At 44.3% G+C, this 23,137-nt stretch overlaps 1 protein-coding gene across 2 annotated transcripts in view; it reads left to right on the forward strand.

The window, feature by feature from the left end:
• The first annotated feature begins 810 nt into the window (after positions 1 to 810).
• Positions 811 to 23,137, forward strand: part of SLC4A4 (solute carrier family 4 member 4) — a 394,952-nt gene continuing 372,625 nt past the window's right edge. For both annotated transcript variants that reach the window (XM_053566691.1, XM_053565978.1), the window contains exon 1: positions 811 to 1,376. In XM_053566691.1, coding sequence (XP_053422666.1) covers positions 1,315 to 1,376 — 62 coding nt within the window. In that variant the 5' untranslated portion in view covers positions 811 to 1,314. The remainder of the gene's footprint in view (positions 1,377 to 23,137) is intronic.

The raw sequence follows: 23,137 nt of genomic DNA on the forward strand, positions 1-23,137 counted from the left end.
TGTAGAGAATATTTTGTAAAGAAAGGCACATTTAGCTACAATTTCCCATTTTCTCTCGTATAGCGACACTCTGTACTGTGTATTACATGTGTTACTAGAAACCGTACATACGCTTCCACGGCACGACCCGCGGCTGAGCTCTCGCAGAGCAGAGAACAGTACACGGCGGGCGTCCGTGTGACTCTCCCCAACTCCCGGCTCGCTTACCGGGCTGTGACGGTGCTGTGCTGGGCCACTGATAGGCTACTATTATTTGCTTGGCAAAGGGTGCTTAAATCTCATTAATTAGAGCTAGGAACAGAGTAAATACAACCATCACTTTGTACATCCACGAAGCCCCCTTAACACGGCTGAGGGTGTGTCCCTAACTGCCCAGGGAGCAGGGAGCGGCCGGGGCTGTGAGCCGCGCCCTCCCCTGCCGTCCCTCGGAGGAGCCCGGGGCCTCGGTCAGAGCCCGCAGCGCGCCACCTGCGCGGCCCAAGTCCGAGGGAGCAGCGTCGGGAGAGACCCGGCCCGCGACAGGCGCGCAACTTCGGGTCTGCACGGAGCTCAAGCTGTTCCCAGTGGGGCTGTTGCGAACCGGACAGAACGCCAGACCCGGCGGCCGGCTCAGGACGCGGGAGGTGCCCGGGAGGGGCCTGGGAGGCGGAGGCGGCGCGGCCCCAGGCCCCTCCCCGAGGCCGCGGCTGCCCGGGCGTGACGCCGAGCGCGGCCGGGGCTGGGCGGGGCAGGGCAGGGGGCCGGCCGAGGCCGCGGGCGGCTTTAAATATGGATCGCGCCTGGCGCTCGCCACTCCGCCCGCGCCGCGGCTGCCGTCCCCGAGCCCCGCGTCCCGGCTCGCTCCTGAGGGGCTCCCGGCGCGCCGCGCCGCACAGTGGTCAGCGGCAGGGACGACGGCGGTCCCCATAGACATGCAGGACCTGCGGGAGGCGCAGCAGAGCCGGCGTCCGTGCGCTCACACTCGCTCGCTCGGCGCCCCACGGGCCGCGTAGCCGTCCTCCCGCGCCGCCTTCCGCGTCCCCGCGCCCGGGTGGCTCCGTCCCGCCCGCTCCGGGACCCTCCCTGCGTCCCTGCGCTCCCCGTCCCGCGGCCCGGCCCGCCCGGCGCGGAGTTGGGACTGCCCGGGCTCGGGGGGCCGTGTCCGGCTCGCTGAGCGCTCCGCTCCAACTTCCCGCTGCTCGGCCCCGCGGCGCCCCGCGACCCGCGCCCGCGCCCGAGGGGATCCCGCCGCCCCGCTACTCCGGCCCCGGCCACGAGCAGGGCAGCGCCTCGCTGGCGGTGGCGGCTGTGGCGACAGCGAAGGCAGCAGTAGCGATGGCTGCGGCCCCGCACTCCACCACCAAACTGGAGGAGCGACGGAAGCCGGATCCCAGGAGGTGAGCCCGGGCGTGCGGAGAGGGTCGGCGGAGGGCGCGGGCGGCATCCCGGGCTGGGCGCGGCGGCTCCTGGACGCTTCCTCGGCAGGAAATCACTTTCCCCATAGGACGGAGTGGGGGTGGGGGTGAGTGGTCCTGCTCCCCCAGCCGCGCAGCCCCCGCGCGTACCTGGGGGTCGCTGTCCGGACTGTGCGGCGGGGTCCGCGGCCGGCTGAGTTGGGCGCAGTGACACGCGTGTTCCCGTGACCCCGGTGGTGCGTGCGGCCGGCAACCGCTCGGGAGGGATACACATCCACACCGGTCAGCGAGGGACTCGGTGTCCTCTCGGTGCCACGAGGCGCGGCCCCTGCGTCACCGCGCGCTCGGCACAGGCGCTCACAGCCCCGCACCCCGACGGCTGGCGAGTCCGGCCGCCCCGAGAGCGGCGCCCACGGCGGGAAGGGGCGAGGCGGGCCTGGAGCCTCTCCTGGCCGGCGACGCGGAGCCCTTCCCCGGGTGCTGGGCAGCCTGTGCGTCTTGGCACGGAGAGGCAATTTCTTTTCTCTTAAGTGCATTTTCGTCAGCCTTTGCCAGTCCATTAATAAGTCACCAAAGGCAGGCATGAGTTGGGGACTGCATCAGCAAACTGCAGCAGAGCCACGCAGGAAAGAGTTGTTAAAGAGCAAAGGAGGAGCTGGCGCTTCCCGGGGACAGACGGAGAAGGAAGCGGGTCTACCCCTGTCCCACCGTTGTTGAACATTTTCTCGGGTTCTTGTAAAACTTCTGTGTCCCCCCACCCCCCGCCCCTTTCTAGGCCTTTCTCGGCATGACTGCCCTTGGCGACTTTGCCAGGCTCCTGTCCTGGTGGCTTGGTCTCCTGTCCTGCCTCTCCCGGTGCCGGGGAAGGCGCCCCTGGGGAGGGCGCGTGGCGCGGGTGGTGGCGCAGACCCTGGCCCTTTCCCAAGAGACTGCACTGTGTCCTGTTCATCCTCCTCCTGGTCTGTGGGACTTGGAGTTGGAATGTTACTTGAATAATGAGTGTCCACTGCTCATTAGGGCTTCTCTTACGTGAACACATTGTCCAGGGCTTCCAGGACATACTCAGTAGCTCCCTAAGGCCAACATGGTGTCTTGAACTCTCCTCCTCATCCCTGATGTTAGCGTTTAGATGATTTTCCGCTCATCGCAGTACTTAGTTGAAGTTATTAGGATGAGTCCATTCAAAGGTGCCTGTTTTATTTGTCTTGATCTTTCATAACTGAGGAAAAACTTTTGCTTTCATTTTAAAGTTAAAGGTGGTGCTAGGATTCTGTCTCTATATTAAATTTTGAAATAGGATGATTTGTTTTAGATTTGTCCACATCTGTCAGGTAAGATGACACAAATGCTCAGGTGCATAGAGTCAGGAAGCCTCTCCCTGCCCTGTCAGCTGTTGGGCCCGGTTTACAGGAGAGGGCTGAGAGGGGAGAGATGGGGTACTTTTGATAGTTCCGGGCAAGGTGAGAAAAGGGAGACTAAAAAACTCCGGACATTTTATATTTGAGTGTTCCTCAAAGTGAACTTTCTGGCGTCATGTTGTTTTGGGGTCATTTCTGCAGACAAACGTATGTGAGGCACCTTAGCCCGTGAGATTGCCAGAATGCTCTCGGCTGTAGTGATGTATGACTCCTCTTCATTCAGTGAACACTGAATAACTTTAAATGTTTGAATGTTAGTTGCATTATGTCAGTCTTTTAAATGATTAGGAGACATTTTGGATTTACAAAAATATTGTGCAAAAGGAACACAGGCCATTGTATTTAGAGGAATAATGTGATAAAAATTGAATAACCTTTGGGACGACTTCCAGCACGCCCTGGTGCCAATCTCATTTTTCACTGAGCTCTGGCAAGTACGATTTTGAGGTTCTGATCCTTTGTTCTGGTGATGAGAGAGATAGCTGGCCGTAGCTTGCCTCTTAAAGGAAAGCACAACACTAAAGAAGATGAGACAGGGCAGCCTGTAAAACATGCAGATAAGCAGGGTTTGCTGCCTGTCTCGGAGGGCACTGCAGTCCACCAGGACTTCTGTTTTAAGCACCGGGCCTGGAAGAATGGCTGTGCTTGTGCGCAGTCAGACACATCATTGGCTTGTGTCTTGGATTTCTTTGTTTTCATTTAAGATAATGTGATTGAAATCTCTGACAGGAGTAGAGAGAGCAGATTGGGAAAAGTCAGATGACAAAGTTTCTAAGTAGCTTTCCCTTGATTTCTAAATGGGAGGAATCAGGCTACATGATTTAATGGGACAAAAGAAGCTATAAGCAGAATGAATATTTCAGCTATGCTGATTCTGAGAGCAACCTGGGATTTATCAAATACATGAGTTTTTATGGAGTCATTTAACAAACTAGTAGAGGAATACCCAGAAAGTCAGTAAGACATGACAAAGCTACACCTTACTGCTTTTGAATACTGTAGGACTTTTAGAGAGGGGGAAGAATAATATTTCTTTCCTATAAGGTCAGGGCTAAGTTGAATTTTAAATACATTTGCCTTCCTCCTAGTATTTAAAGACTTGATATGTGTGGGTCACAATGTGGGAAATACACTTATTCTAACATGAAGACAATATTTATACCCTCCCTAGCGCGTGGCCTCCGTTATTTGCCCTGCAGTGGGGGTGGGTTTCATTTCACTCAGTCCCGCATGCTTACATTTATATACGCACATGCGCACACTGCTTATCATTTGTAGAAGTGGCTGACTTTTTTTTTTTTTTTTTTTTCTTGAGATCGAGTTTTACTCTGTTGCCCTGGGTAGAGTGCCATGGTGTCATCATACTTCACAACAACCTAAACTCTTGGGCTCAAACAATCTTCCTGCCTCAGCCTCCTGCGTAGCTGGGACTATTGGCACCCCCACCATGCCTGGCTAGTTTTTCTATTTTTAGTAGAGACAGGGTCTGGCTTCTGCTCAGGCTGGTCTTTAACTCCTGAGCTCAAGTGATCCTTCCACCTTGGCCTCCCAGAATGCTGGGATTATAGGTGTGGGCCTGGCTGATTTTATTTTATCTTAATCCATATTTACTGCCATTACAATGATTTTGTATTGATGACTGTTACTGAATTTCCGAAGTCTCGTAAGTAGTGCGGTAGCATTTAAAACAAGGCATCAACAATAGGGCAAGGTCAGTTGGGCATTGCGGTCCTGGTCCCAGCTATGTGGGAGGCTGAGGCAGGTAGAATAGCAGTGAGGCAGACAAGAGATAAAAACTTTCTTTCCCAATCTTATCCATACTGTTCATAATTTTATTTGTTAGCGAGAATGTCTTATTTGCCTCTGAATTATGTATAGATGGTCCCGACTTGCAGTCATTTACATTAGCGGTCTGTCGACTTCAGCCTGTTGCGAGCATGGTTTGCATTCAGGAGGCATTGTGTTCTGAGTGCTCATACAGCCATTCTTGTGTGTACCTTCAGTGCACTTCAATAAGTTGTGTAAGAGGTTCAACATTTTATTCTAGAATGGGCATTGTGTTATGTGATTTTGCCCAACTGCAGGCTAAAGTACGTCTTCTGTGCATGTTTAAGTTAGGTGAGGCTAAGCTGTGATGTCCAGTAGGTTAGGTGTATTAAATGCATTTTGACTTCTGATATTTTTGACCTACAATAGATTTATTGGGAAATAATTTCATTGTAAATTGAAGAGTATGTATGTGTATTTGAAAAAGATGGTAGTGGAAATAATAATGGAAAAACTACGTCCTCTGTAGTTGTTTGTGTAAACCAAAAGATTGTCTTGTTCTTTACTGTAAAATAAATAGATATGAGAGATTGTGATGCTTATGGAGAAGATGAAGAAACTAAGTCAGAACTTTTGATACTTTCTTAAACTTAATGGGAAATTATTAGTGGAGATATGAATGAACGTTTTAACTTTGGACTAGTGATACATGTTTGTTGAATGACTGTCAACAAATGCATGAATGCTGGTTTGTCACCTCAGAAGCAGATGAGAGTTTATCCTGTTTTAAAGCGATGGTTTCTGTCCGCTGTTGGTAATTGCTCAGTGTCAGTACCCACTCACTTCAGATTTATTGCATTTCTGCAATGCCGGGCATTCCACTAGGGAATAATCTTCAGGTTGAAGGTACCAACGTTACCTCTCATCCCGAGAACTAACTTCTGTTTTTCATGTAGAATGAAAACAGAAGTTACGTGAAAGAAGAATGTTAAAGGAAATTCCTGCCCTCCTTCCCTCCCTCCCTCTTCTTTGTTATTGCAGAATATTACGGAAATAAAAATGCTTTGGTTACATGAATTGCTTTTGTACAGTTTGCATCCTAGTTATAAGCATGCCCCTCACCTGGCCAGTGTGCAGGGTCCCGCTGTGGCACTGCTGTGGCACTGGTGATCCAGTGACCGAATTCTCACCAGCCTTCAACTGGTATTTCAGGACTTTTTTTACCTTGTGGATAATTGTGTAAAAAGCTCCTAGTATACTTTTGGGGAGATTTTAAAAATAAAAATGAATAAAAATACAGAAGGAGAGGGAATATATTGTAATTAAAATTGATAAAATGTTCTTAGAGTGGCACAGTTAGAAAAGCCGTACATAACGTGTTCAGAGAGAAATTGGCCATTTCTTTTCTTTTTTTGTTAGTATATTTGCTGATTAATATTGTATTTTATACTATTTGCAAATAAGTAAACTTGTGGGGTTTGGATGTTCACGTTAGTTAGTTCCAGCTCTGGCCTGGGGGGTTTAGTATCCACTGGTAGGATCTAGTAACAACCTCAACTGTGTGGGATTCCCACAGTTGGAATATTCCCCAGCAAAAAGCCTCTGAGCTGGCTTGGCGCCTGTAGCTCAGTGGCGAGGGTGCCAGCCACATACACCAGAGCTGGCAGGTTCAAATCCAGCCCGGGCCTGCCAAACAACAATGACAACTACAACCAAAAAATAGCAGGGTCTTGTGTCAGGTGCCTGTAGTTCCAGCTACTTGAGAGGCTGAGACAAGAGAATCGCTTAAGCCCAGGAGTTTGAGGTTGCTGTGAGCTGTGATGCCACAGCACTCTACCCAGGGCGACGTAGTGAGATTGTCTCAAAAAAAAAAAAAAAAAAAAAAAAAGGCCTCCAAGCAGGCAAAATAGGGGGTAAAAAACACATACATTCAGAAGAATTCTCTCTGCTCACAGGTGAGCCCTCAGAGTCGTTTTGCTCTTAATAAACATAATTCCTGTTCTAAAGTACAACGTAGAAGATAGATATGAGCTGTTACTGGCCAATTTCATGGAAAACACTGAAAAGTGCATGAGGACAGCTTAGTGGCAATGGAGGAGGCAAAGTGCCACACGCACACAGAGGTGAGAGCTGAAGCAGGCACAGCAGCTGAGGGCCATGCAGGGGTGGGGCGCTAGCACCATTCCACCGTACCCCTCCCTCTTTCCCTCCCTCTGGTTTTTCCTCCCTGCTTCTCTTCCTCCTCCCATCTTCCTATCAAGTTTTTGTCAAAACACAGCACGTGTTCAGAAGGTTGTGCATGTCATTAAACCATCAGCAAACAGCTCAGAGATTTATTTAGGGGAGCACATTGGAGCAGTCAGCACTGGGCCAGAAGTAGGTCATCACCAGCACCCAGAAGCCTCCTCTGCAGGTGATTGTGCCCCAAGCTCTTCTCTCTCCTGACTTCTGAGATTGCGGGTGACTTTCACCTACAGTGGGACTTTCTGCCATCAGTCACATGGCATGTGTCCTGTGTCTGACTTCTGCTCAACGTTACGTTTGCAAGTTCTTTCTTCTTTTGTAGGAAGCAACAGTCTATTCTCATCTGTCTATGGTGCTCCACTTTATGAGAATACCACGGTGTATTTATCTGTTTCATTCTTGATTTATTCATTTTAGTTGGATTGTTTCCAGTTTTTGGCTATTATGAATATATATATGCCTTTGGTGAATGTGGAAGTTTTGGTTATGTGTGTCAGGATCTGAGTTGCTGGACCAGTGTTAGTAGACGGTGCCATCCTTCAAAACTGGTACTAGTTCAGCATTGTGTAAGAGTGGCACCTACTTCACATCCTTAAAAAGCTGATCTTGGGTGGCACCTGTTGCTCAGTTGGTAGGGCATCGGCCCCATATACAGAGGGTGGTGGGTTCAAACCCGGCCCCTGCCAAACTGCAGCAAAAACATAGCCGGGCGTTGTGGCAGGCGCCTGTAGTCCCAGCTACTCGGGAGGCTGAGGCAAGAGAATTGCTTAAGCCCAAGAGTTGGAGGTTGCTGTGAGCTGTGTGATGCCCTGGCACTCTACTGAGGGTGATAAAGTGAAACTCTGTCTCTACAAAAAAAAAAAAAAAAAGCTGATCTTACCTGTCCTTTGTATTTTATTTCTTTCTTTCTTTTTTTCTTTTTTTTTTTTTTTTGTCCTTTGTATTTTAGACATGATGACGGAGGTATAGTTGTATCACATTGTGGTTCTAATTTGCATTTCCTGGAGCACCTTATCTGCCCTATAATATTATTGGCTATGCTTTTTTTGTAAAGTACTTGTTCATAGTTTTTGCTGATGAAGTTTTTGTCAAATATTTGTTGTTATCCCAAGTAACAAAGACTTCAAAACCTAAGGAGTCAAATTCTCTCATTTGTTTAGAAAACTCATTCACCAATATGCCCATACAACAAATAAAGTTGGTGAGTAAAGAGATTAGACACCGATTTGATCACTGTGCATGTTAGAAGATTTCTCATGTGCCCCATACACTTGTACAAATAAGAAAAAGATTAGAAGCATTTCAAACGTGTAAACATCATAGTCTGGATCTGTGAAACCTTGTCCTTAAATACCAAAAAAACCAAACTGAAACAAAAACTCTTACTACAGCACCAAAAGCACGCAGAACTCACCCCCAGTGCCTTACATCAACGTGGAGCCACTTATAACATCACAATGCCCAGTGACCAGTGGAGATTTGGACTTTTAGGATAGGAGTTGGACACCACCTCTCCTACTAGCTGTTTGATTTGGAGAATTTAAAAAATCAGCCATGTCTCTTTTATTCATTATTGGAATGATTATAAAATTTAATCCACAGTGGATTTACCAGGGGCAGATGAGGTGATCTTTGTGAAACTGTGTTCAGGACTAAATGGCCATACATATGTTAGTTATTATTATTGCTGCCACATTCTACAGCATTCCTTACGGTGAGCTGTGCCAGCCCTGAGAACAGTTTCTGGCATATTAATAAATGTTCGTTAGCTGAATGAATGAACAACACATTTAAGCATCTAAGAAAGATGTTAAAGCTGTTACTCTGAGTGACTCAAACTGTGGTTACGTGTTTTTCTCTAGGACTTCTAATATTTATTGCCAAAACTGAGCTGGGAACAGGGTTTAGCAGCTCTCATACTATAAAATTGTGGCTAATAGCTAGCAGTTTGAGATCACACATTTCACTGTATAGTTCATATTAAATTCATGGCCCCAAGTAACACACACAGGACCTGGAGAACCCTTGAAAATGATTACACTGCCCTTCACACCATGGGTGATCCCCAAAAGCTTATACAATGAATATTTTTAACTTCTGTAATTGGAATCCTGGCCAACAGATTCCCAAATTTAAAATATTGTAGTGGGTTCTCCAGTGCTGCTACCTTGGAAACCATGTTTCATGCAAAATTGAATGCTTAAGGATGAGCAGGAGCTGACAGGGAAGCTCTGTGCAGAGCCTTTCAGCTCAGTGTGGGGAGGGGTCTGTCGTGACGTCAGGGGACGCACACCTCACAGATGTGTGTGTAGAGCAACCTTCAGCCCTCCAGAAGTTCCAGTCTCAGCCTTTGGCTTGAGTTAGTGACTCTTTTTTCTTTATTTAAAAAATGGTTCAGAGGTACATTATTTTTATTTTAAAGTCAAATAGAATTAAATTCATATGATTTTTGTTTTGGGGAATTACATGATGTTTCTATAACCAAAGGTAGATATCTCTTTGAAAAGTCAGGCTTGGAGCAGAAGGAACTGAAAATTTTATATGGAAATCTAATGAGATTTTTTTTTACAAAGACTAATGACTCTTTTTTTTTTTTTCTTGTACTTGAGTTTTCTTTTCTTTCTTTCTTTTATTTTTTTTTTGAAGAGCTTGTGGTGGTCTTTGTCGGTTTTCTGTCATCACTTTAGTAGACAGCTTTTGTTTTCTGTTATCTATATAATGCTATGAAAAATACGAGGAGTAATTTGGTGAGCCTGGTTAAACTACTTGTCTTACAAACAGTGAATTTCAGAAAATCTCATGTGTCCTGGGTTCCTTTAGATTGTAAGTTCTTCTTAAAGCAAAGGCCCCGGGTGTGACTGGCCGGCTGTTGTGTGGAGTGGGGAGCAAGGGGCCTCCCTTCTGTGTCCGCTTAGCACATTGGACTTCTTCTTCTTCTTCTTTTTTTTTTTTTTTAATAAATGGGACTATAGATTTAGGGAGTTTTTTTTTTTTTTGTCTCATTCTGTCACTTGGGATAGATTAGACATTCATTGGATACTTTTTCTTCCATTCTTTTTTTTTATTTATTATGAAATCATAGCTGTGTACATTAATGCAATCACATCAGCCTAGCTCACAGCATCCTCAAACTCCTGGGCTCAAGTGATCCTCCTGCTTCAGCCTCCTAAGTAGCTGAGACTACAGGCACCTGCCACAATGCTGGGCTAGTTTTTCTATTTTTAGTATAGATAGAGTCTCACTCTTGCTCAGGCTGGTCTTGAACTCCTGAGCTCAAGCAACCTGCCTACCGTGGCCTCCTGAGCCACCCTACCCAGCTGGGATAATTGCTTAAAAACCAGGATGATGACACGATATCCGAAGGACATGGGACAGGCTCTTTGATTCCTTGTGCTCTTCAGTGTGGAGATCTGTCCTGTATGGCCTGGTTGGGGCACTCCTATTGTCTTTAATAATAACCAGGTTTTTACACTTTCTACCCCAGAAGGGTGATATGTGAAGTCCTGGAAGTGACATTTGGTGAAATACGTTTATTCTGAGTGAGGTGTCGGGGGACCGTCATTTGGGAGTCATCCTGGAACTCGAGTGTAGACAGGTGGCCCTGGGCACCCCCATGGTCCAACTGCAGCTGGGCAGCACAGCACAGCTGAGCGCCTCACAGATCCTTCCTCCCACCGGCTCCAGAGACTGTATCCCAGGAATGTGGAATGAGCACTCAGGTGTGAGCAGAGCACAGGGCCTGGTGGGAGGGAGCCTGCTCAAGGTACTGGGCAGTCACCCAGGAGCACTGCTGAACAGCAGCTGAGTGAGCAGATGCGCAGCTCGACGCCTGTACTTTCACAAGCTGAGCTTCTTTGCCAGGAAAACAAAAGAAGGTGAGTAGGAAATATCTCAAAAGATTTAAGTAAATGAGATCAGAAAATTTCTTTTGAAAAATACATTAAGAAATGAAACAAAAATACCCATCCAAAAACATTAGAAGAGGCTCGGCGCCCATAGCTCAGTAGTTAGGGCTCCAGCCACATGCACTGGGGCTGGTGGGTTTGAACCCTGCCTGGGCCAGCTAAACAGCAATGACAACTACAACAACAAGAACAACAACAAAAAATAGCTAGGAGTTATGGCGGGTGCCTGTAGTCCCAGCTAGTTGGGAGGCTGAGACAAGAGAATCACTTTAGCCCAAGAGTTTGAGGTTGCTGTGAGCTGTGACACCACAGCACTCAACCCAGGGTAGCGTAGTGAGACTTCGTCTCAAAAAAAAAAAATTTAGAAGAAAATATAGTTCAAGCACTCACCTGTCTTCACTGCTAAACTTAAGGCAGTGAATTCTGCGCTTTAATCCATCACCTGCCTGTTGGCAGCTCCGTGATGCATCCTGTGTGTGTTCGCGTGTCCCTCCTGACGTCCCTCCCAAGGCCCCGCCAGGACACCTTTGTGGTCCTTGCACTGGCCAGCACATCCACTAGCAGAAAATACTTGTTCAGCGGAGTGATGCTTAGTGACTTGAAACATCTGGACAGACCAGTTAGAGATGCCCAGTCATCTTAGCCGACGTCACCTACACCGTGTTTCTTCTGGAGAGACACCTCCAGGACTACACCCAATCACTGTTGCTAGGGCTTTCTTTGGGGGTGGGGTACAATGTGCTGATCTTATGTACAATTAGGAATGCTTACATCAAACTAGTTAATAGATCCTTCACCTCGTTTACTTAATTATGTGTTTGGACATTTATACTCTATACTGAATGGATTAGACATGTACCCTTGCAATATGCACCATAGGTGTGTCCCACCATTTACCCTCCCTCCATCCAACCTCCCCCCTCCCCTCCCTCCCCCCTCCTCTTCCCTCCTTCATCTTCAGTTATAGTTGTGATTTATCTTTTATATGAAAGTGTGAGTAATTGTAAATTGGTTTCATAATTTGGATACTTTTTTATTCATTGAATACTTTTTCTTCCATTCTTTTTTTTTTATTATTAAATCATAGCTGTGTACATTAATGCAATCACAGGGCACCATACACTGGTTTTATAGATCATTTGACATATTTTCATCACACTGGTTAACATAGCCTTCCTGGCATTTTCTTAGTTATTGTGTTAAGACATTTACATTCTACATTTAGTAAATTTCACATGTACCCTTGTAAGGTGCACCTCGCACTAATCACCCTCCCTCTCCCCATACTCCCCTCCCCTCTCCTCCCTCTCCCCCCTCCCTCTCCCCCTTCCTCATATTCTTAGGTTATTAACTGGGTTATAGCTTTCATATGAAAGCCATAAATTAGTTTCCTAGTAGGGCTGAGTACATTGGATACTTTTTCTTCCATTCTTGAGATACTTTACTAAGAAGAATATGTTCCAGCTCCATCCATGTAAACATGAAAGAGGTAAGGTCTCCATCTTTCTTTAAGGCTGCATAATATTCCATGGTGTACATAATACCACAATTTATTAATCCATTCATGGATTGATGGGCACTTGGGCTTTTTTTTCTTCCATTCTTGAGATACTTTACTAAGTAGGATATGTTCCAGCACCATCCATGTAAACGTAAAAGAGTTAAAGTCTCCATCTTTTTTTAAGGCTACATAATATTCCATGGTACACATATATCACAATTTATTAATCCATTCATGGGTCGATGGGCACTTGGGCAACTTCCATAACGTGGCCATTATGAATTGAGCTGCAGTGAACAAACTGGTGCAGATATCTTTGTTGTAAAGTGATTTTTGGTCTTTTGGATATACACCTAATAGATGAATTACAGGATTGAATGGCAGGTCTAATTTTAGATCCCTGAGTGTTCTCCAAACTTCTTTCCAAAAGGAACGTATTAGCTTGCATTCCCACCAGTAGTTCAGAAGTGTTCCCTTTTCTCTACATTCACACCAGCATCTGTAGTTTTAGGATTTTGTTATGTGAGCCACTCTTACTGAAGTTAGATGATATCTCAAAGTGGTTTTGATTTGCATTTCTCAGCTGATTAAAGATGATGAGCATTTTTTCATGTGTCTGTAGGCCATGCACCTATCTTCTTCAGAGAAGCTTCTGTTCAAGTCCCTTGCCCACAATGAAATGGGATTGCTTATTCTTTTCTTATTAATAAGTTTGAGTTCTCTGTGGATTCTGGTTATTAAACCTTTGTCAGAAACATAACCTGCAAATATCCTCTCCCATTCTGAGGGCTGTTTGCTTGCTTTACTTACTGTGTTCTTGGCTGTGCAGAAGCTTTTTAGTTTGATCAGATCCCAGTAACATTTCTTGTGAAATTTGTTGTAATGGAGTTTGGAATCCAGTAGCTTTCGGGATGAATGTTTTTTATTAGGGTTTATGATATGTTGTAGTTCCTTGGAAAAATTACTTAGCCTATTTTGAGACAACTGTTATTTTATCTGTTCATCAAAATAGATGTAAGTTCACTTACTCTTTGAGATTGAAAATGAATTGTTAACACTTAAACACTTTTTATTTTGAAATAATTATAGGCTCACAGGAAGTTGCAAAAATACAGTGTAGAGAGCTCTTTCATGCCCTTCCCCAGTGAGCACCACTTTTATAATCCCTAAAAAGATATCTATCTAAAAAGACAGGGAAGGCGGAAAGGGGTGGGGAGTCACGGTGTATGGCACACCTCTTTGGGGCAGGATGCAGTTGTAAGAGGGACTTTACCTAACAAATGCAATCAATGTAACCTGATTCTTTGTATCCTCAATGAATCCCAAACAATAAAAAAAAGGACTTCTAACTTTTTTTTTGGTAGAGATAGAGTCTCATTTTATCACCCTCGGTAGAGTGCCGTGGCATCACACAGCTCACAGCAACCCCCAACTCCCAGGCTTAGGTGATTCTCTTGCCTCAGCCTCCCAAGTAGCTGGGATTACAGGCGCCCACCACAACGCCCGGCTATTTTTTGTTGCAGTTTGACTGGGGCCGGGTTTGAACCTGCCACCCTTGTATGTGGGGCCGGCGCCCTACCCATTGAGCCACTGGTGCCGCCCAGAATTATAACTTTTATGCCTGCTCTAAAGAAATATTTATTGATCACTGATTATATATATAACACAGGTCATTTGTTGGGAAATGTGCTCATGTGGCAGGCCAGGGGGAAGAGCCATTCATTTACTTACTCATCCCCAGCTCTCTGAATTTATGTCTGCCTCATTCAAAACATTTTTTCATATTGATTACATTGAACTAGAAGTTGTAAATCCAGTTGTGAATTCAGATGTTGTTCCCATGAAGTCTTTGGAATGTAGAACTTGTTCAAAGTATGGGTGTTAGGCACCATGAGAATACTGGATGTTGCAGAAAGGCCAGAGAATGTCATAACATATGTACCTTCATGTGTTAACTCTGTGTTAATTTGCCGTGTGATATACCATGTATGCAAATGTATAATATATTGAGACGTTTTATAATAGTTTTTTTTTTTTTTTTTGAGATAGGATCTAACTCAAAGCAACCTCAAACTCTTGGGCTTACGCCATCCTCTTGCCCAGCGGTTCTCAACCTGGATTAAAGGGCTGCAGCATTAGGAAGGTTGAGAACCACTGCTCTTGCCTCAGCCTCCCAAGTATCTGGGACTACAGGTGCCTGCCACAACACCCAGCTAGCTTTCTCTATTTTTAGTAGAGATGGTATCTTGCTTTATTTAGGCTAATCTTGAACTCCTGACCCGAAATGATCCTCCCACCTCAGCCTCCCAAAGTGCTAGGATTACAGGCATGAGCCACAGGGCTCAGCCAGAAAATGTATTTTTCTTTTTTGAGAGAGAGTCTCACTTTGTCACCCTTGGTAGAGTGCTATGGTGTCACTGCTCACAGCAACCTCAAACTCTTGGGCTTAAGTGATTCTCTTGTCTTAGACTCCCAAGTAGCTGGGACTATAGATGCCTGCCACAACACCTGGTTATTTTTTCGTTGTAGTTGTCATTGTTGTTTAGCAGGCCTAGGTTGGGTTTGAACCTGCCAGCCCTGGTGTATGTGGCCGGTGCCCTAGCTCCTGAGCTATGGGCACTGAGCCCAGAAAAGGTGTTTTATTCATCGTGTCTGTTTAATAATTTCAGTGTGTTTCACTACTCTTTAGTACTTGAACACATATTTGCATTCAGTTATTTCTTAATAGGGCTGTATTTAGATGGTGTATGCCTGTATTAGTCCTTGTGTCCGAGTTTTATGCAGTGTTACCTAGAATGTTCCCTCAAGGGTTTGACCTTGCACCTCAAGACACATAATTGGGAAAGTTCTAGACTGGTGAAATGGGCTCATACTCTGAGAATGGATGATTTTCTTTAAGAGAACAGACAGAAAATTATTTGGATCTTAGGACCTTGAACAATGATGTCTGAAGTACGAAGGGAAACTGGAAACCTTACCAAAGCCTGTAATGTCAGAAGCATCTCCCCAGAGACCAAGAGTATCAGAACTAGGAGCACCTGCTGTAACTGAGCAGCAGGGTTAGCAGAACTAAAAAAAGTTTGTTTGTGTAGTGAGAGTTGATGTGAGCACCTTTTTACCCCCAGAAGAGAAACTGCCTTGTTTAACAGGTGAAGATCCAGAGCAAATCTTTGGGTGGATTTAAACAATTTAAAAGAGATGAAGGGATGTTGGTAGGTAGACTTGATTACCAACATACCCAGGATGTATGGCTGGTAATTCTTCCAGGTGGCTATTCTTCCTTCACTCAGTACTTTACCTAGAGCGATTACTCTCTTCTCACAGAACTTTGCCCAAAGTACTTATCATTTTGTAGAATAATTTCCTGTTCTTTGATGTCCCTGTCAGATGTTACTGAATGTTGGTGTGAGGATTGTGGGTCTGACCCTCCATGACAATTCCCACAAAGTCCACCTGCCCCGTGAGTCTTATCTCATTTTGACCTTGACCAGAAAGCTCTAGTGTAAGTGCATTGTTATATTTCAGGTTGTAAAATGAGCACTTAGACCTCCTTGTAAAATTTCTCTGAATCAGATCCACACCTTGTTGCTGATAAAATGAAACTGGGTGTTATTTCTGAATTGAAACAAAGCCTTTTGGTTCTGGGCTCATTTTGGATAATCTCACTAATCTGAAACTGCTTTTCTAAGTAAGCGCAGCATATTTTTTATTTTGTGTTAGTTTAACAACTGTTGTGTTGGGTAATTTCTCTGAGTGTAATACTGAGTATGCAGACTAAACAGAGAGCTGGGAAGTGCCATGTCCCACGGCTTTTAGCTTCTCTGATGGACAGATGCTAGCACCTGGGCTTGAATAACACAGTCCTCAGAGCAGCAGAAACCATAGGCAGAGCCCGCAGCCCAGGTTAGTGGCTGCTTGAGTCTGAGCTGGTGGGGAAACTCCCTAGGCCTGTAGAGAAAGTGAAGGATTCGGTTCTGGGGTGGGGGTGTCCAGAGGGATGGCCTGGGGAGCAGTGGTGAGACCACATAAAAGCTTGAGGCATTGGCAGTAAGTGCTGTGCAGAGGCTGTGCACTCAAGGAAGGAGAAATAGTATTTTGAAAAGCCCGATTCTGGCAGGTAGTGAACATGTCTGCTTAAATGGCAGGAGTGGTCTGTTTATCTACTCTCTTGAGTAGATATGGTTATAAAGTGTTCACTTCAACTGAATTTTCTGATACCTGAAGCTTAATAACTAAAATCGTTTTAAAATGTTTTTTGATGTACATGATTTGATGAGGTGCGTGCTTGTGTCCTGTCTTAGCACCATGTTGAATGTAATTTCCCCTTTTGCTCATCTCTGTCGGTCTTCTCCGTGTGATTCAGAGATGATGACAGGCTGGAGGTGTGCGGAGCCATTGCCTTGTACTGAGTCTGTTTTTATGCGCCTGTCCCTGTTACTCACGGCTCAGACACCTTCTTTGAAACATAAAGAATTAGCACAAGATGCACTTCCTGGGCAGGACAGTGGCCTTCTCAGCTGCTGTTGGCCATGAGTGCAGAGGCCTAGGGAGAGCAGAGAAGGAGGGGTGGTGAGCAGGGTGGACACACGCAGGAGAGACTGGGGGCCGTGGGAGGTTGTGAAGATCCAGCGATCAGGTAACTGGCAAACTCTAGTTATTGTTACCTAGACCACTTTGTACCTGCAAGCTATCAGGGCCTCGGGAAACTGCCACCAAAGTCATTTTCTGGTTCTCTAGGACCACCAGGATTCCCCTGTGCTGGGTGGGAGCATGGGCTCTCGAGCCAGATCGCCCAGGGTGAAATCCCATCTCCCCCACTGCCTTCAGCTTGGCCCTGCAGAGTGGTTTCTGGACTGGGCTACAGCGTGTGCTAATGGACACCACCTTGCGGAGGAAAGCAGAGGGCCGGGCAGAGGAAGGGCTTTCAGAGCAGGGAAGTTGCAACACAGGCTTCCGCTGATGCCACCTGGCTCCAGGGCAGACAGACTCCGCATGCTGCCCAGCTGTTGGGGGACCCAGGCCTTTTAGCTCACATCAGCTGGGCAGGAGATGTACGTTGCCTGTGGACAGGGTATGACCCGGGGTTGGAGACGCTCTTTGGCTAAGGTAATTTCCAGAGCCAGACTGAGCTGAGTGTCCCCAGCCAGGACAGCACCCCAGTTCTGAAGGAGAGATCTGAGCTGCACAGCATAGCACCCAAGTTCTTGGTGCCTGGTGGTTAGGGTGACTCTGCTTCCAGGCCTTCATCTGAACCTGTCTGTTTAATTCCAAGGGTTCAGGTAAGTTAGTATGTGTGAGATGCTTAGGAAAGAGGTGCAGGCAGTGTGGCTTAGGTGCTAAGTCAGTGTGGTGAGACTGCGTCGCCAGCCTGGCATTCTCCTGTATTCTCCTCTTTTTTTTTTTTTATTGCTGGGGAATCATTGGTTACACTGCTTGCATTTGCTGGGTGGAGTCCCTCTATTAATAGTGTCCTGCCCCCAAGAGGTGTGTCACACACCGTGGCCCCACACCCCCCTCCCTCTTTCCCTCTCTCCCCTGCCCCGTCCTGTCCTCATATCAGTACACTGGATTCTTGCTTCTCCATTCTTGTGATGCTTTACTAAGAAGAATGTATTTCAACTCCAGCCAAATTCATGCAAAAGATGTAAAGTCACCATCTTTTTTAGTGGTTGTATAGTATTCTGTGGTAAACATATACCACAGCTTGTTAGTCCATTCCTGGATTGGTGGGCATTTAGGTTGTTTCCATAATTCAGCGATTGTAAATTGAGCTGCAACAAACAGTGTAGTGCAAATGTCCTTACGGTAAAATGATTTTTTTTCTTCTGGGTAGATGCCCAGTAATGGGATTGCAGGATCATATGGGAGGTCTAGTTTGAGTTCTTTTAGGATTCTCCATACTTCCTTCCAAAAAAGGTTGTATTAGTTTGCAGTCCCACCAGCAGTGTAAAAGTATTCCCTTCTCTCCACAACCACACCAGCATCTGCAGCTTTGAGTCTTTGTGATGTGGGCCATTCTCCCTGGGGTTAGGTGATATCTCAGGGTGGTTTGGATTTGCATTTTTCTGATAATTAGGGATGATGAGCATTTTTTCATATGCTTATTAGCCATTCATCTGTCTTCTTTAGAGACAGTTCTATTCATCTCACTTGCCCATCGATAAAAGGGATTGTTGGCTTTTTTGTATGTCTGCATTATTGCTTAATTTGAGTTCTCCGTAGATTCTTGTTATCAAGCTTTGCCTGATTCATAATATGCAAATATCTTTTCCTATTCTGATAGTTGTCTATTTGCTTTGGTTGTTGTCACCTTAGCTGTACCGATGCTTTTCAGATTAATTAAGTCCCATTTGTTTATTTTTGTTGTTACAATTGTCACGGAACTCTTCTTCATAAAATCTTTCCTCAGGCTGATATCTTCAAGTGTCTTCTCCACACTTTCTTTAAGGATTTTTATTGATTCATGCCTTAGATTTAGATCTTTTATCCATCTTGAATCATTTTAGTGAGTAGAGAAAGGTGCCGGTCCAGTTTCAGTCTTTTACACGTGGTTATCATACCAACATCATACTTTCAAGATTTTGAAAAAATAATTATTTGTTTTGTATGGAATCAGATAAAATCCCATATAGCTAAGGCAATTCTTAGTAATAAAAACAAGGCTGGGGGGTGGGAGTGGGGACATTAGCCTACCAGACTTTAGGCTGTCCTACAAGGCCATAGTGATCAAAACAGCATGGTATTGGCACAAAAATAGAGATAGATATCTGGAACCAAATAGAAAACCAAGAGATGAAACTAAAATCTTACAGCCACCTGATCTTTGATAAACCAAACAACAACATTCACTGGGGGAAAGAATCCCTATTCAGTAAATGGTGCTGGGAGACCTGGGCAACTGTGTGTAAAAGTCTCATATGGCTTTCTAATGGGCTGTGAATTTGAAAGCTAATGCTTTCATTATTAATTCTTTCTAATTCTCTTTGTAGAGGAAAATATCAGCCAGTGTTTTAGTAAGAAATAATTTAAGGTACTATGTATTTTAGTGATGTTTGCATTTTTAATTTTTACTAGAAGAAAGATGCAAAAGGAATAATTACTGATGATGGAATTTTAAGGATTTGGGTACATGGTGGATGAACATTTTAGGAGTATGTGTGTTAGTTCTTTGCTTCCTTCAGGATCACTTAGACAAAGCCCCTTCTAAGTCAGGGGAGTCAGTCCATTTGCGCTGTTGACGTGAGGCGCGTTGTGGCAGGGGTTCCTGCCCAGGTCAGCGTCCTCATCTGTCCCCTTCTCACTCTGCTTCCGGATCCACACGAGGCATAGAATCAATGAACATGACTTTAACAGTCAGACCACTTCATTTCTTACACTTAACAGTCACTCTTTGCTGTGTTTCAGTGTTTAGATTCCATAAATGTAGAGCAGATCACCTGGAGTGTTTTAGAAATTTGGTTTTGATTCAAAGTAAGGTTCTCATGGTGACTCAGTCTTTGCCAACTCATTTCTCATTCACTTGGGGACATAGCTAATTCTCTTGGACAATTTTTATCTCTTTCATATTCATATGGGTAGAATATATATATATATATATTTTATTTCAAATTAATATGAGGTGCAATTTTTTAGATTGCATTGTTCTCACTTCCAGGGTAAAGTTCTCATTGTAAAAGAGCCCCTCACCAGGGGACGTGGTATATACCCTTGCAGTGTGGGGGTGGAAAATATTTTCTTTGAAATGATTTATTTACACCCCTTCCCCCAAATATGTCAGCTATATCATATTGTCTATTTTTAAGGGATTGTACTTTAACATTAAAGCAGGGTAGTTAAGAATATGCCACAGAACATGTCTGTAAAACAAAGTGTGCACCCGTCTTCTGTCTGTGAAAACCCCACTGTTAGCACCCCAGTAAAACCTGTGGAGTGAAGCAGGAAATAATGTAACACTTGGAAAGATTTTTTCAAAAACCAGCAGTTTTTTTTTTCTTACTGAGATTACAAATATCTAACACATCCAGGATTTCACTTTCACATTTTGTCGGGGGACTGGGGGTGTGACTATACCTTCAACCTTCAAAAGATTGAAGTTAGACTAATAGAATGGTAAAAATATATTGATGTTCAGTATGATGAGTGAGGGCTGAATGTGGTGGCTCACGCTTGTAATCCCAGCACTCTGTGAGGCTGAGGCAGATGGAACCCCTGAGCTCATGAGTTCAAGACCAGCCTGAGCAAGAGTGAGACCTTGTCTCTACTAAAAACAAAAAACTGAGGCAAGAGGATCACTTGAGCCCAAGAGTTTGAGGTTGCTGTGAGCTATGACGCCACAGCTCTCTGCCAGGGGTGACAAAGTGAAACTGTGTCTCAAAAACAAACAAACAAAAAAATACAATGAGTGGTAAAACCTCATTGCATAACAAGCCTTTTCTAAAAGCAAAGATGACTTTTAAAAATGTGCATTTTGGGGATTAAAATACATAAACCCTCTTTTTAGAGGAATACTGTTGAGCTTGATTTAATGGGAAACAAGTCCATATCCAAGAAGATTATGCTAGTATAGCTTTTAATTCTCAAAAACACGAAACTGTGACATTATGTAGATGATCTTTCACTGTGTAGGAGATAGGAAGTAAAAAATGATGTTTTGGATAAAATGACTTGTTGTTTCCCAAATGGACATATGAGAATGGTTTCTACTTGTGTGTTTAACTACTATGGTTGTTTTGCGCAGGGTCCTGCCCGTGTCCCCCATTTGAAGACCACTTAGCGCCCCTTTTTAAAGAACTTGTACAGCACACGTGCTGGAGGTTTTATGTGAGTTTTAGTCATACTTTGATGAAAAATATGTATTTCTCAATCTTGGGACATTGTTTTAAATTTTAAAATGAATAAATGGAAACTGGAATATATCATAAATAAGAAGGAAGAATTGTTAATCTAAAACACTTTTTAACAGAATGGCTTACTACTTTGATTGCAAGGGTCTCCAAACTTTGTATTTTTCCCTCTGCTGTACATTGGAAGAATAGGAATTGTCTTGGGCCACACATTAAATACGCAAACATTAAAGAAAGCCAGTGAACAAAAAAAAAATCCATATGTACTTTTCCTGATATCTGACACCAAAGATAGGCAAAACATGTCCTCACAAAATCAGCAGGCAGCCTACAGGCCTCAGGCTGGACACCCCTGATTTGGAGGGTAACGATTAATCAATTCTTGGATTATTTATTTATACATGTAATCAATCAGGAATACCTAATATAAACATTTGCTTAAACTGTAACTAGTACAGTAGAAGTTCTTGAAACTAGATTTTAGTTACTAAGTTTTACACATGAAATGTGCAGTAAATTTATTATTTATTATGTAACTTAAAGGCAGAAAAGGACGGATGCCTAATGTGCAAAGCACCGTAAAGTCTAGTAAAACCATATTGTTAGAATTTAAATTTTCTCTGAAAACCAAGGGCTGTTTCTTCATCCTCAAGACGCTGGAAGGCTGATCAGAGGGTAGGAAGGTTTCATCTGAGTGTTGGTGTTTGTCCTAAGGATCTAAATGAAATGGGAAAAGGAGACATGGACTCACACTAATGGTTCAGTTCCCAGCAAGAAACCTGGTGGGTTGACTTTAAGTGTGGTTGACCGAAAACTGATGATGATTTTTAGCACTTGGCTTCTTATCTCCAAAGCACTTTTCGAATGTTGAATAATTAATTGCCACAACCCCCATGTGGGGTTAGAATAGCAAGGATGTCTTTCTGTTTAACAGGAAAACATTATGGCAGAGTCTGGAAATGTTGATTTTTATTTTTAGAGGTATCTTTGCTTTCCAAGGTGACCACTTTGTACGTGCTGTCCTAGTTTCCAGTCACAGGGTCATGGCAAAAAGTAACCAAGGATTTTGAATACTTGAAAACTTTCTGCTTGTTTCTGTACAGATTTCACTTTCCACCTCACTTTGGCATGTTTGTCATTTTGCAATACTAGTTTTTTTTAAAGAACATGGAATATTAAATATTAGTAGGTTAACCTTGCAGTAAGTATAGTCTCTTCTTACCTGGTAAATCCAGAATTTGGGAAACCTGGTGGAAAGAACCTACAAGGAATGACTTTAGCAAAAAAAAAAAAAAAAGTATTTCAAGAACAATTTTAATATATTAAAGAAATGAATTAAAAAATAGTTTTTCTAGATTCCACTTACTCTTGTAGTAGTTTGAGGAGTAATACATATGGACTGTAATTTTGCCTAATAGTGTCTTAAGGGAATGTTGAGCTGTATGACCTATCTGGAGGATGAACTTGCATTTAACAGCTAGAGAACAGGAGAGATGAGGAGAGGCTTGTTTATTACAGAAAAGGTAAATATGGAATCAGGTGCTAATTGACCCTGGAGTTAGTATATCCCAGAGGAGCTGAGAAGAAAGAGCACCTGCATGGAGCTGGGACAGGACTTGGAGAAGACAGGTGGGTTAGAATTTATGGAATGAACGTGACAGTGTCCTGCCAGGCCACACGTGCATTAGCAGGACTAATTCCTGGCTTGTTTGTGTTGCCAGCATCAGGATGTCTACTGATTAGCTCTCTGGAGAGACCCACGATGAGGTCACTGTGGAAGGCACAGAAGGCCTCATCCCTCAGGTTCTCCACCTTTGAAACAGAAAAGAGCTGGGACCTGACCTTAAGAGCAGTTTGAGAAACTCAGAAGATAACAAAGAGAATGCTGTGATAATTATTTGTGATGAATGCGGAGTTTCTTTGCATGTGGTTAACACGTTTAAGTGCAAAGCGGAGTTAGAATCTTCTTGTCATTTGAAGGAGGAAAGCCGTGGAAATCACAGACATGTCAGCTCACAAGTGTCTGCTGAACTCAGCTCAAGTCTCTTACTCTTAGAGGGTGAGG

The sequence above is a fragment of the Nycticebus coucang genome, chromosome 1 (assembly GCF_027406575.1).
Source record: "Nycticebus coucang isolate mNycCou1 chromosome 1, mNycCou1.pri, whole genome shotgun sequence".
Lineage (NCBI taxonomy): Eukaryota > Metazoa > Chordata > Mammalia > Primates > Lorisidae > Nycticebus > Nycticebus coucang.